Raw genomic sequence first — 13277 nt, 5'->3', positions numbered from 1 at the left:
TGGCTGATTCATGACCTGTGAGTTTGAAGCTTGATATAAACTGATTATTTAGAGAAATAGGGTTGCCTGTTAGTTCAACAGCTGAGGTTTTTGTCACTGTTTGGTTTTTTATGTTAATGTGCTTTGCAAATGGCATTTTTTACAGACAGGTAGAGAACTAACCCAAATAATTTGCTTTGAACTTGTAGTACATTTAGGTTAACAGCTAATCAGTTAACTATTCTAGCCCCATGCCCGTTGACCCAGAGGCTCTGGCACCCTGTCACTATGAAGGGAAGGGCAGTTCCAGACAGTTTGGCTGGTACTGGGAATACAGGAAGATGCGCTGGGACTAAGCTATCCATGACAATTCAGGATTTGTGTGATTGCACGCATAAGTTCTGTACAGTGTGGGGAAAGGTCTGGGAATTAAACTCTGTGTCCTCTCAATATTTTGAATGATTTGGCAAGAGCTTGGGTATTCATTTGCAGTATTTTAAGTATCTCTGTAGCTATGCAGATGATCTAACAGTAGGATCCTGAATTTAGTTTCTAAAAAGTCAGTAAATTATAGAAAATACGCAGCATGTTCCATAGGTTAAGCCGACATTCAATACAGATACAGCTTTAGTGTTGCTGTTTAAAATTCTTTGCTGATAAATTTGGGAAACAAGTTCAGATGTAATCATTTCTAGAGAGAGAAATTGAGAAGTAGTGTTTCTAATAACCATTTACAATGATAAGGTGAAAAGAAGGAAATTATTTTTCTTGACAGATTCTGATAGGAGAAGCTTAGTGCAGGGTGGTTTTTTTTTTAATCACCATGCAAAATTTCTTTCTGTTAATCTGATGGATGGATTACGGTTTGTCCTTGCATGGCCAGGTTGTATTTTCCATCAGAACTGGAGATTTCAACCCTCATTATATCATTTCTGTAATGCAAATGGTTATGTATAGAAAGAGATTTAATTAATCCCCTGCTGGTTGGTAGTATACCCTAAAGCAAACATAGTCAGCAAAGGAAAAATATTAAAACATGAGTGCACGGTACCAGGTCAATGACTGTCAGTGGAATTTCATCATCTGTGAAATATTAACTTATTAACTGAAAGGTATTTACTGTTACAGCTGTAAAAATATTTGTCTGTTGTCCCAACTGGTATGATAGTGAGCTACCTTGCAAGAAGGCCAAGGTCAAAGGCAATCTGAGGACTCATGCTGTCCACTCTTGGCAAAAATATGGAATATCCTGAGTGTTGCGATGCTTCTCACTTTGATTTGAAAGGACTACATTTAAGCTGCCATCAGTGCAGACTAGCATCCAACTTTGCCTGTGGGTCTGTGCCATATGCGCAGCAACATATTCAAGGACAAATTACAAGACTGAGAGAAAGTGACAATTTTGAGTGATAGGCTCCTGTTTTCTTCACACTTTTATAACGTAACGTATCTGTTTAAAGGATATGGGTTGTATTGTAGGTCAGTGAACAAATAGATTTCCAGATTTTATTTCCATTTCCTATTGTGTGCATATACGTATGCAAAAAGCCAGCACCCTCTGCTGCCTGAAACATTCCTGTTTTCAGATGCAGTTTCTGTATACAAAAGATCACAATAGAATAAATTTTCAGTATCTATGCACTAAACAATATATTATTTAAACAGAAAAGTGATGCTTAAAATGGCCAGTATATTTTCTGTTCTAGCTTCCGAGCTGCCTCAAAAATGATGGGTCCAGTGAGGATTGAGTCCTATTGTGAAACCTGAACTGTAGCATGTTACTGTGTCCAACTAATTTTATATCTGCATGATCTGAGATGATGAACTTAGGATAAAAGGAAACAAATATAGGGAACTCTTTTGAAGGAGGGTATTTGAACCAGCTTTTTAGAAATTCCACGATGCTGAATTTCTTTCACAAGGTTCATTTTTAACTGGTTGTCTGAAAATCTGCTGCTGCTTTTGTTACACGTTTAAAAATTATGCCTTGAAATATGGAACTGATACAAAAAATTAACTTTCAGAACAGTCTGTTCCTGTCATTTGGGTACTGCAAGATTTAATACACTTCTTATTTTTTTAACATCTGTGAAAGCAGTTATTTGTTTCCACTTCTGAAAGTTCTGTGTGAATAATGTGCAACAATCTTTTAAAATATTCTTATGCTACTTATCACTTTGTATAAATCAAGTATAAATATAAGCCTCTATTTTAAGGGTTATATTGTTGACCTAGAGAGCAGGTGATGTGGAGGCTGGCTGAAGTAATAATGGTAAAATATATAGGTACTAGCAGCACAAGAGCTCAGGGAGGCAGATGTGCTGTCAGAAGAGGCAGTTTGAAATCGTGCATGTCCATGTGTCATTTTCATCAGAAGGGTGATCTTAAATGAAAAATGTCCTTTAGGATATACTAGTGTATTTACTGAAAGGATTACAGCTGCACCCTATAAATAGCGTTTCAGACCAAGTAGTCACAGCTCAGCACTCTTTTATTAGTTATCTTCTTAAAATGTGATTTTATTTTTTCAGGATACATGGACATGTAATGCCAAACTCCTTTGTGGGGTGGATGGCAACCAGTCAAATCACACCACCTCCCTCATTGTTTACTATCTAAAACGTTTAGTCTGTACTATAAAACTGATTCTGAGTAGAGTTTCACCTTTATAGGGTACCGTTGGGCTTTTATGCTTTGCATAATTATTTAATCAGTGGTTTTGTCATGCTACTTCATATGTTTGAAACAACTCTATCTTTTTTAGAAGTAAACTCTCAGTTGGGTCCCATTGCACACATTAAAGTGTTTTAAGCCATCCCAAGACCCAGCTGAGTCTCCACCCTGCGAGCACATGCCTATCTCTGGTAGGCATTTCATTGTCTGTTCCATCCCCTGGAGATCCTCGATGTTCCTCCTGACAGTGGACATCCTCAGATAGGTGACCTGAAATGTGCTCATGTGCTCTCTCCTTGCTTCCATGTCCAGGCATCTTCTTCCCTTTTCTTCCCTGGGATGTAACTTTTTTAGACACTGACACAGTGGTGATTCAGGAGAAGCAAAGCTCATAATTACGCTGCTCACAGTTGTGTAACTTCCAGCTGTGATGCTTTTGCATTGGCCCCACCATTCATGGTCTGGTTTGGAGAGCTGTAAGAAGTGTTCTTACCAGCCCTGCTTTGGAGAAGCAGAAAGGAACGAAAAGGCTTCTCTTTTCTCCAGAGGACAGGAAAAGTGCTGTGGGAGTTGGGGCATGGCTTGATGTGCAGCTGGTAGAGTTTTTGAAGGGGATTTTAAGACTAACACGCAATGAGGTGTAGTGGAACAACAGGTATAAAAATTGATTGCTTTGATTGTGCTCTTTGTTGTCAAGACCACAGAGGTATTAGATTTGAACTACTCCTATTGATTCCACAGCTGCACTGTGTTTGTCAAGGTGGAGGTGCAGAATGAAAGCAATTGCTACATGGATTGAATAATATTTCAATTGCATTGAGATGTCATCTGCCAGTACTTTTTTCCAAAGTCAGTTGATCACAGATTTCAAGGGATGGTTTCAGGAGCAAAGCCCAAGTCAGTCCTTCCTTTAATCTTGCATGTATTTAATCCTGAATTAGCTACATTATAGGAAGTATTAAAGGCGATTTTGTGTGAGTAAACCAAGTGTACAGTAAAGGAAAAGAAGAGGTTTGTCCATTTGTTAATGGACCATGATTCCCATGGTGTACGCCTGTAAGTCACCATTACCAGAGCTGTGCTGCTGCAAGGATGTGTTCTCCCTTTAAGTGACTTTTCAGCTCTAACGACTAGAGCAAAGCTTGTAAAAATGAACCCTAAAAGCTCAAAAATTAGAAGGTAGATGAAGAGATTTAAAGGTCAGTGTTTTCCTTTTTCAGCCAGTACCATGAAATTCTGGGGCTTTATACATTCATTCTGAAAATTTCTGGGTCTGCATGTGTTGGAATAAATGGAAATGTGTCGTTTGAGTAGAAAAAGTGCTCTCTGCTAAGCACTTTTGTTACACCTGGTATTCTTTAAAGAGGATAAATTAAATACATCTGTTCATATGATGTAAGAGAGAGATATATGCATACATATGTAATACGCTATATACACCAGCAGTATAATACATAATATCTAATAACAATATCTTACCTATTTATCCATTTGCAGTGGCAAAAAGCAGTTGTTACTACATAGACTTCAAGGTTGGGAACCAATTCTTTCTAACAAACGTGACTGGAAGAAGTACCTTTTTAGAATATAAACCACACAACCTGTTATAGATGCTAATGATTTATTATCTTACATACTTGAAATGTTTTGATTAGATCTTGACAAGTTTGTCTGATGACAGGAATTTATTTCTTGATGCTGTAAGCTGTCAGCCTTGTGATAATTCACACATGAAATTTGCTCAGCACTGTTAAAAGCTGTAATGAAATTTGCAATTGTAGAGTACTCGTACTTGAAAATAATAACAGCACGTTTAAGAGTTAATGATTTTTTTATTTTTTTTTTAGTTCTAGTAGCTGTAACTTTTTGTTATTTTTAAAAAACTTTGCCAAGTTGTGTCTATGTGTACCTTAACACAGGAGCCATGTTTGTCAGTAACACTGTTTATCATGAAAGCCACTAGTTACACACATGTGGAAAGGAGGTTACCCCTTTTGACGGATTTGGGTTGTTTTCCTATTGACTTTTTTCAGCATTCAGTGAAAAGGCTGATTTTATTTTTTTTTTTTCCGTAGTGGGGAACAGCAGGTAGATCAGCGTTCCGAAAGGCAGGAACCGATGCACTGCTGCTGCCCGGGGCGTTGTGGCGGGCAGAGGGGAAGGCGCCTGGCTTCGGCCCCGCCCCTCCCCGCCCCGCCCCTGGCAGGGCTCCTCCCCCCTCCGCGCCCCGCTCCCGGCGCCGGGAGCCGGCTCCCCCCAGCGGTGGCCTGCGGCAGCGCAGGGCCCGGCCACCGCGGGAGGGGGCAGCGGCGGTGTGCGGGGCCGGGCGCTGATAAGCGAAGCGGCGGCTGGCTGGCTCCCGGGGCTGTGACCGCCGCTGCCCCGGGGATGCTCGCGGCCTGTTTACTTAAATCACCCCCTCAGAATTCCAGGGCTTCCTTTGCTTCTGCTGCTTGGGTGCAAAGTACCGCTCGTAAGTGGGAGCTGCATTTCATTGGCCTTGGATTTTTTGTGATAACATGTAACACAAGTGATGTGTACGTTTTACAAAAAAACCAGCAAAGCAAGATGCGTTCTGTCGCATGAATTTTTCCTTTTCGTGAGAATGTGGGGACATCCATGCAGCAGGTGCTAGGCATGTTGTGTACCACACTTCTGGAAGTGGTTTGGATGGGCTGCTGGTGGGGTATGTAGGATGGAATTAATAACTGCCTTATCTGTGTTTACACCTGAACTTCAGTTACATTTGCTCTGTTGAGCGCTTGTATTTTAGTGCCTGCTAAGGCAATGTCATGCAGGCAAGGTGAGTAACTTTGGTACCCCACGCTGCTGCTCCATGCATCCCTGCAGACTCACCTCTTCCGTGCACTGCAGCAGTTACACACTGAGCGTCTGAAATGGCCAGATTCTTATTAATTTTGCCTCAGTCATTTATTAATAAATAAATAATAACAAGTAAAATTCACTCAAGCTTTTCATTTTTTTTTTTTTCCAGAAGGAGCTCAGCCTCCCCAGAAGAGGAAGCTTGTAAGTATAATTATTCTTTGTTCGTCACTTGGTTTGTTTTGAGCTTGTATAGCTCTTCAGTTGTGGAAATAATTTAAAAGGGCATATACTCTGTTTGCTGTTAGCAGTTTCAAGAAACTGTCGTGCACTTGGAAACGGCTAGCTTGTATTTCTCTGAGACTGAAGCCTCTATTCATTTTCTTAAGTGTAGTAGGAAAAGTAGTGGTAGTGTAAGCTTACTTCTAATTATCAGCTTGAGCTGATCCTGGTATGGAAGTAGCTGTGGTATTGAGTGTTACTTGCACTGACATCACTGAAGTGACTCCATAGAAGTCACTGATCGTTTGTGTGCTATGGACAACTTTGATCCGCTGCTTTTCAAACAGTCTGTTGACAGAACTCTGAGCACACAGCCCCTGGGCCGCGCAGGTCCAGGTGGTTGTGGAGCAGTCAGTGTAATAGAGATATTTTGACCAAGTAGCAAATGTCAGGAAAAGTAGGCTTTTAAAAATGTGGTTTAAACAAAGAACAACTTTTTAAAAATACATTATAATGTTTAAGGAATTCTATTGAACTAAATTGTGTTTCAGTGATAGGACAGTTTAGCTTCTGCTATGCCTGCAGATTTATGGTGGAGAAATTACATTATTGATTGCATTATATAAAAGAGAAAGCTTTTGTACTGCCTGCTATCGCGTTTTGATTTAAAATTGTTTCCCAAAGCTTGTAGACTGCAGACATGAGGCTCACAAAAGCATATAACCTTTCTTCCTCAGGTTTCTGGCTCTAATGAGAAATGATTTTCAGTCTTTCAATGTAAGCTATCCCCTTTGTATAAGAAACAGTGTTTGGAAAATGCTGTGTAGCGCCAGTGATTCAGGGTTGAACAATGCAACAGATCAAAAGGCCTTTTTTTAAAAATGGGGCATGACCAGACCTTTTTGTTTAGTTCATATGACAATGGTAAACCAGTCAGGGAGTTATTTAAAGAACATGAAACACTGGCTGATTTTATTTTTTTTTTTAAAACCAGTATGCCTTAGAGGTTAGCTTAACTATATTTGATACATTTTTAAGAAAGGTGGTGCTCATGATTTGAAGATTGTGATGGTTCTTTGAGCAAATGGTGGGGTAGTGAGTTACCAGTAAGTTTTTTGTTTAATGTAACTTAAGATACTTTTGTACAAAACTTTTGGAATTGGAATTGAGGATGCCAGAGATATTCCCTTCCCTCGTTCAAGCATGGAGGTGGGTATGACATAAAACTACTCGCACATTTACTTTTGAGATGTCTGAGATACAAATGAAGTGCTTCAATTGTGTAGTGTTTTATTTAGTAGTAACTAAAGCAAATTGTTTTATTTCTATATTGACTTAACACCTTCAGTTTTCATTACTTCGCTTAAGTTTTCCACAACTGAGTGCCTTTTAAGCCATCATGATGTGAAGAGCTTTAGCAAGCTGTGTCAAGAAGATCCAGGCCATAAATTTTAAGCACAAGGTTGTAGCTATTAGTGACACTGAAAATCTATCAAGAATTGAAGTGTCTTCAGTTAGTTGCCTGTGTTATCATGTTGATTATTCGATTGCAGTTTCTGGAATTACAGATTCTGTAGTCAATTCTGCCAAATAATTTCTTTCTGTTTGAAAGGTGTAACTGTTTAAGAAGTCAGGAGTGCATTGTGGCTCATGTATATTTGTGTTGATGCCGTACTGTTAAGTGTATAGGCTCACTGAGAAGGGTCTTGTGGAGCTGATGTATGATTTGCATATCCCAGTATCAGAGTGCTTACTTAATTTTAACAAAATCCACTCTTAGTCTTTGAAGCAGGAATTACAGAAATTTATATCAAGAAAGGGAACAATTATGTGTGTGTGCATATATATGTATGTTAAAAATATACATGTAATATGGATAAATCTGTTCATTCTGTCAAAAAGGGTAGCCTAACCACATGCACTTAAATATACACTGTAGATAGTTCTCAGTTCTTGAGGCTTTTCCTCTGCTTGAATCGACTTAACAGTGAACGCCATAAGCAAAAATAAATTCTGGAAATAAAATTTATTCTGAAAAGCCGTTGTTGTGCTGTAGCTAATGAGTAAGGATAGTTATGGATGTACCTAGGTCCTGATTCATTGACTGTCATTCATTGACTTTTGTTCACCGACAGGAGCAGAAGCAGGAATTGACAGAAGGATGAAATATCTGGCTTGGAGCCAGAAACCCTCAAGAGGTGCATCCATTTTCTGCACAAACTCCAGCCTTTGTAGCAGTTCAGTAGCAATTGTATTACACAGTATACAGTACAGAGCCACCCAGCATTTTTCTGTGTGCTGGTCTGGAGGCTGGGGTGCATTTACTACTGTAAAAAGATTGTATTTGGGGAGGAAGTAATTATTTGCCAGCCAGCCAGAAGTGGAACGGAAGACTTGATTGTTGCTGCTTGCTAGGTGATTGCTGTGTGGTTGATCGGGTTAAGAGAGTTTTAGTCTGTGGATTAGCTAGGATATTTGTCATTGCTGAACGGAGACGGGAGAGCTCTTCTTGATAATGCTTCTAACTTTTTCTTTTATCTGACTCTCATTGCTTTGTATTTGCCTGGGTCAGCATTAGTAGTCTCTATTTTTCCGCAGGAACTGATTGTAGGCATGGACAGCAACAGTTGCTATGCTTGTTTGTATTAATGAAAAGGAGTGGAGCTGGATGTCTCAGTATTATTTCTGGCAGGAGAGCATGAGGGATTTTATCACCTAAAGAAGGTCTTGGGTAGAAGCTGAGGAGAATGAGTGGCAGGATGGAGCCTGTGAAGTCTGTTGATTAGTGACTCTGCTTCCATATTAGCAGAAGGAAGCACAAGCACACTGTAAACGATGGCTTTGCCCTCGGAGATCTTGCAGTCTGATCTTGAAATAATCAGTACAGAGTGAGCAGGCATGTAAAACAGATGGGGGAATTGTGTGCAGGGTGACATGAAGAGGAATGCCTGATTATTTAGATACCATTTTGTTGTTAATGTGCTTAAAGTGTGCGTGTTTCTGTAGAGGGGTTATGTTTAATACACTAAAGGAAATTACACTCAGTTGTAGGCTGCTAAGAGATGAATAATACAAGTATGAGTACAGAAACAAGTAGTTATGTTCTGTCTCTGGTGTGGTTCAATAATCAGGGTTCAAAGTTTTCCTTTAATAAATTATGCATATAAATGTATGGGTTATGTTTTTCCATGCTTTCTTCACAAAAAATAATTACTATTCATTAATATTTTCTTTAATTTCAAGTAGCGAATGTGAAGTGAGAGACCCAAACTTTGATCTCCATGCTATTAGTGGAAGTGGTTTAATTATTTTCAGCCACTACCCTCTTCTGTTCTTTTGGTGCTACAGCATGTACAGAGATTGTTTTTTGTATTGTTGGCTTCAGCTTTCAAATGGTTTTTGATGTGCACCTGTGTGTGAAGTGCACTAGAGATGTTCCAGACTTGACAAAGGTGCGGACTGCATGGCAAGACCAGGCTTGTGATGAAGCACTTGTGTGTGTTCATGTGTGTAACAGAAACTTGGCATCCAAAAGACCAGGCTGTGAACTGCAGATTTGCGTTGTGGCTGCAGGATGCGCAACATTCATCGTGGAGCTCGCTATTTCTTCTGATTGCCTCCTTGGCAAATCAGCAGTCACTAAATCGAGTTGGGGCTGTATTTGAGCTATTTTTTTTTTTGTTGTTCAGTACCCCATTTGTTTATAACATGAACTTCATTGACCCGTTCAGATTTTTTATAAAAATGTGGGTTTATATTGGAAATCCTTGTGGTTTTTTAGGCAGGGTTACTAACTTGGGTTGCTGTAATTTTTGTACTATCTAAAAAATGTAAAATTTTCTAAAAAGAGAATACTGATTTCCTGCATTATATCTGAAGTTGAAGAGTATTTGTTTTCAGCAAACTAAATTTGAAAAACCAGTTTTTAATTTCACATGCAAGTTACTTTTGTTAATTCTTTCCTGCTATCAATCATCTCTATCAAATACAGTTTTAAAGTCTGTGTATGAACAGAAAAAGAACACGGAGGCATAAGAAACATGAAAAATAATGGTAATTCAGAGTATCCAGTAAAAATACACATTTAAATAAATCAAATATTGTAGTCTGCTGTTTTGATGGTGATAGGTTCTGATAAGAAATAGTATTTATGTCAAGTTTTTATGTCTATCTTTATGAAATGTGGTAAGCAACATAATAGTGTTTGCTAAAGATATGTGCAAGGCTTTTATGGTGGTCTATTCCTTCTGATCTCTTTTTAAAGCAATTTATGTCCACTGTGGAGATTGGTTTCTCTTTTTCTCTCCCTCCTTCTCCGCCTGCCCGTTCTACTTCTACATCTCCAAAGCTTCTTAGTTTCTACAGCCCTAGACATTTGATAGGGTGTTTCATTAAACAAGTCTTCATGATAATTTGTTAAATTTACCCTCCGCTTCCTGACGGTAAAATAACATACAAACACCCCAAGGAATTTCTTTGGGAAGAATATGCTGTATACCAGTTTATATCGGTTTCTACTTGTATTCTTTTCAATGCTTCGACCTTGGAAACAACAAGTTTGATGGCAGGGAAAAAAACACCTCGCCTTTAGTGCTGGTTTATGTCTTTACCTTGCCATGCTCGGGTGCTGTGGGAATTTCCTCTGTATCTGCAGAGAAATGGAGTATATCATTCTGTTTCTCTTCATCTTGGCGGGTAAGCGTTTCTGCTGGGGATCGATCGATGCCGTTTCCCTGCCAGGAATAAGTGTGGTGCCTCAAGCGTGGAGAAGCCAAAGTGCTGGAAATAGAGTAAAAAAAAACCATGGTTCTGAAAAGGAGTAGGGAGTTTTGCTACTTTTGAACTCTTATTCTGTCTTGGATCGGGAAATACAGTAAGAAATAATGCCTCCATTCAATGCTTTCTGCGTGTGATACTTTTTATAGAGAAAGAGGTGGTATTTTCTAACCACTCCATCCTTCTTTGAGCTGCGTAGAAGCAGCTCACAAGCAGTAGATCAAAAATAACCCAGTGCTCTTAAGCTGATATGTGGGGCTGGCTCTGGAGGTGGAACGTGCTGAATTATTCCTGCAGGGCTCTGTAGGAGTGTTGCTATTCATGTATTTGGCTTTAAAAATAATTTGAAAGCATTGTTTCTATAAAAGTAGTATTATAGTGAATAAGGGGAATTTTAGTGTTATACATATATTGTAATCTCAGAGACAAAGAATTTATGGAGGTTTTCATCAAGGATTTAAAAGTGAGAAAAGTCTTTCCTGCGTTTTTTATTATCAAGTTTCCACTACTTAATCCAGGTTCTCATTTAATAGGTATAATAAAATTATACATAAATACCGATTTTGTACCTTTTGTTGCGTGCTGTGCTTTCTCACCCTGAAAGCACGACGTGGGGGGGCAGGGGCTCTGGTCGTTTAAGGAACAGCCACCCTTAGCACCCTGGCCCTTACTTCTGAGGCTGGCAGTTTGTTCTCCTGATGGGACATGGTAGAGAGATGGTGATCTTGTAGTGTGGGGCACTTCTGCTGTGATTTGAGTCACGGGAGCCTCTGAAGGTAGGAGTTGTAATCTGAAATTTGACTTGGCTGCTGAGTACTTGGGAAGATCAGTCTTTACCTGCCTAAATACAGTCTTTAACACTTTTAAAGTCTATCAGAGATATGTATTTGGATTTTTTTTTGGGAAAACTACTTTCTTACAAATACACACTTAAAAAGTATTGGCCCTCATTTTGGGGCAGTTTTGTTAATAGCATGAAATTAATTTTGAGCTGGTTGAAATTGCCATTTGCATACAGAAATGCAGCCATTTGCTAATGAAGATGTTCAGACTGTGCCCCGCACTACATACACTCCCCCTGCTCGATACCTGCTCCCCCCCCCCCCCCCCCGCCCAGCATTTGGCTCCCCAGGCTGCTGAGATTGCTCTTGATCTGTTTTCAGTGCTAGAATCCATCAAGTTTGTAGCTGAAACACAGCTTGGGAGTTGCAGGAAGATGTTTTAAGATTAAAGTTGTGCGTGTTCTTAAGAGGATTGATTTCTGAACAAGGGATGGTTGGCGTGTGCCCCCGCCGGTGGAGAACAGCTGCTCGGCACCGCTGATGACTCTGCAAGGGCTTTGGGTGGGAGCGGTGACTCTATTCCTATCGCAGTGTGAGTTTTCAAGCTGCTATGTGAGATTTCTGCCAGAATCCTTTCAAGTGTGCCATTGCTCCCGTTGGCTTGAGGCTTTCCTTTTGATTTGGTGAGAGTGACTGTTCCTGCTCCTTGTAGCCTGGGAGAAGTTTGTGGCCGATTTGCTGCGGGCTCAGCCGGTGTCAGGACTGTACCGCTGGCTGTGTGACAGGTCAGATGGCTAGGTTGTGTCTTGGACTTCTCTGCACCTTTGTCTCGTACTGGTGGGCTTCATTTCCTTTTTCTGGATGCTATGAATAGACTCGTGGAAGATTTTTTTTTTTTTTTTAAATAATTAGGTTTTTGACATGATCCGTGTGATTAATCTGGACCATTACTGAACTCCTGAGGTCTCTCTGACACTGGGGGTATATGAGGAGCTTGGAATTGCGCTGATTGTTCTGTGCTCTGCGTTGGAGTGATAACGGTGGGCTCTCCTTCTCGGCTCTAAGCCTCTTATGCTGGGAAGAATCGTAGTCTATCAGCACAATGATGAAACGGAGGAAACAGAGGCTTGGAGCCCCGTCCCTGCGGATCCAGTAAGGACTGCTGTGAAAAATATAAATTGCTCTTAAACATTTCAAATTGAAATGATGACGAAAAACAAGCCAGAATTTTCTGTGGCCAATAGATATTACTTTTATTTGTTAGAACTTTATCTGTCATGATTATTTGGCTGTACATGAAATTTCATTTGGAAGCTTTAACATTTTACTTTTGTGGAGCATTTACCATGAAGCATAGCCAAAAAAGAGCAATATTTAAATATTTTTAAATGGAATACATTGCGGTTAAGTTTTGTACCAAGTATTCATTAAGGCTGTAAAACTGAATGTTTGTAACTCTTTCTAGTTTGATCACTCTTCACATTTAAAAAGTACTTTGAATAACCTGCCAGAAAGCTATCACGGGGCTCAAATCAACAGAAACCTTTGCCACCCTTATTATCTTTTTAAATTAAGAATGCTATTGAAAACTTTTAGATTTGAGGCAAAAAAAAAAATCTTTATTTACATTGCCACATTTATTTCTACAAATGAAATTCAAACAAGCAATCCCTTTGTAATGTTTGTGTCCTTTATAAATGCTTTGAAATCTATTAATGAAAATGTTATTTATGTCGTTCATAATTATATTTATTACTATTACATAAAATTAAGGAAATTGTATATTTAATACTATGTTTATAAGTAGAGCAGCTTAAACACATCTATTCACATAGTGAATGGAGGAGCATGGTAAGAGGCAGGCTTAGCCTTTTCTGTCTGCAGACTATAAAGCTTATCAGATATTTAAGCAGAGAATGCTAGTAGGGAGGATTTCCAATATGTAAAGGTTACTTACTGATAAGTGTTTGGATTCATTAGGAAATTTAAAGCAAGGAACGATGCCAAACATGCTTGTCTTCA

The 13277-nt window shown here is 39.3% G+C and overlaps 1 protein-coding gene across 10 annotated transcripts in view; it reads left to right on the top strand.

The window, feature by feature from the left end:
- MAST2 (microtubule associated serine/threonine kinase 2) overlaps positions 1 to 13277 on the top strand; it is a 192301-nt gene that overhangs the window by 77260 nt on the left and 101764 nt on the right. For 8 of the 10 annotated variants that reach the window (XM_037404067.1, XM_037404070.1, XM_037404066.1 and 5 more), the window contains one exon: positions 5648 to 5679. In XM_037404067.1, coding sequence (XP_037259964.1) covers positions 5648 to 5679 — 32 coding nt within the window. Of the gene's footprint in view, positions 1 to 5170; positions 5252 to 5647; positions 5680 to 12202; positions 12408 to 13277 lie in introns of those variants that run through there. The other 2 variants (XM_037404074.1, XM_037404073.1) reach the window with 2 other exon arrangements.

This window comes from Falco rusticolus, chromosome 11, assembly GCF_015220075.1.
Source record: "Falco rusticolus isolate bFalRus1 chromosome 11, bFalRus1.pri, whole genome shotgun sequence".
In the NCBI taxonomy this organism is placed as follows: domain Eukaryota; kingdom Metazoa; phylum Chordata; class Aves; order Falconiformes; family Falconidae; genus Falco; species Falco rusticolus.
Note: the sequence above shows the minus strand (reverse complement) of the source record. Positions and strands in the feature narration are given on the sequence as shown.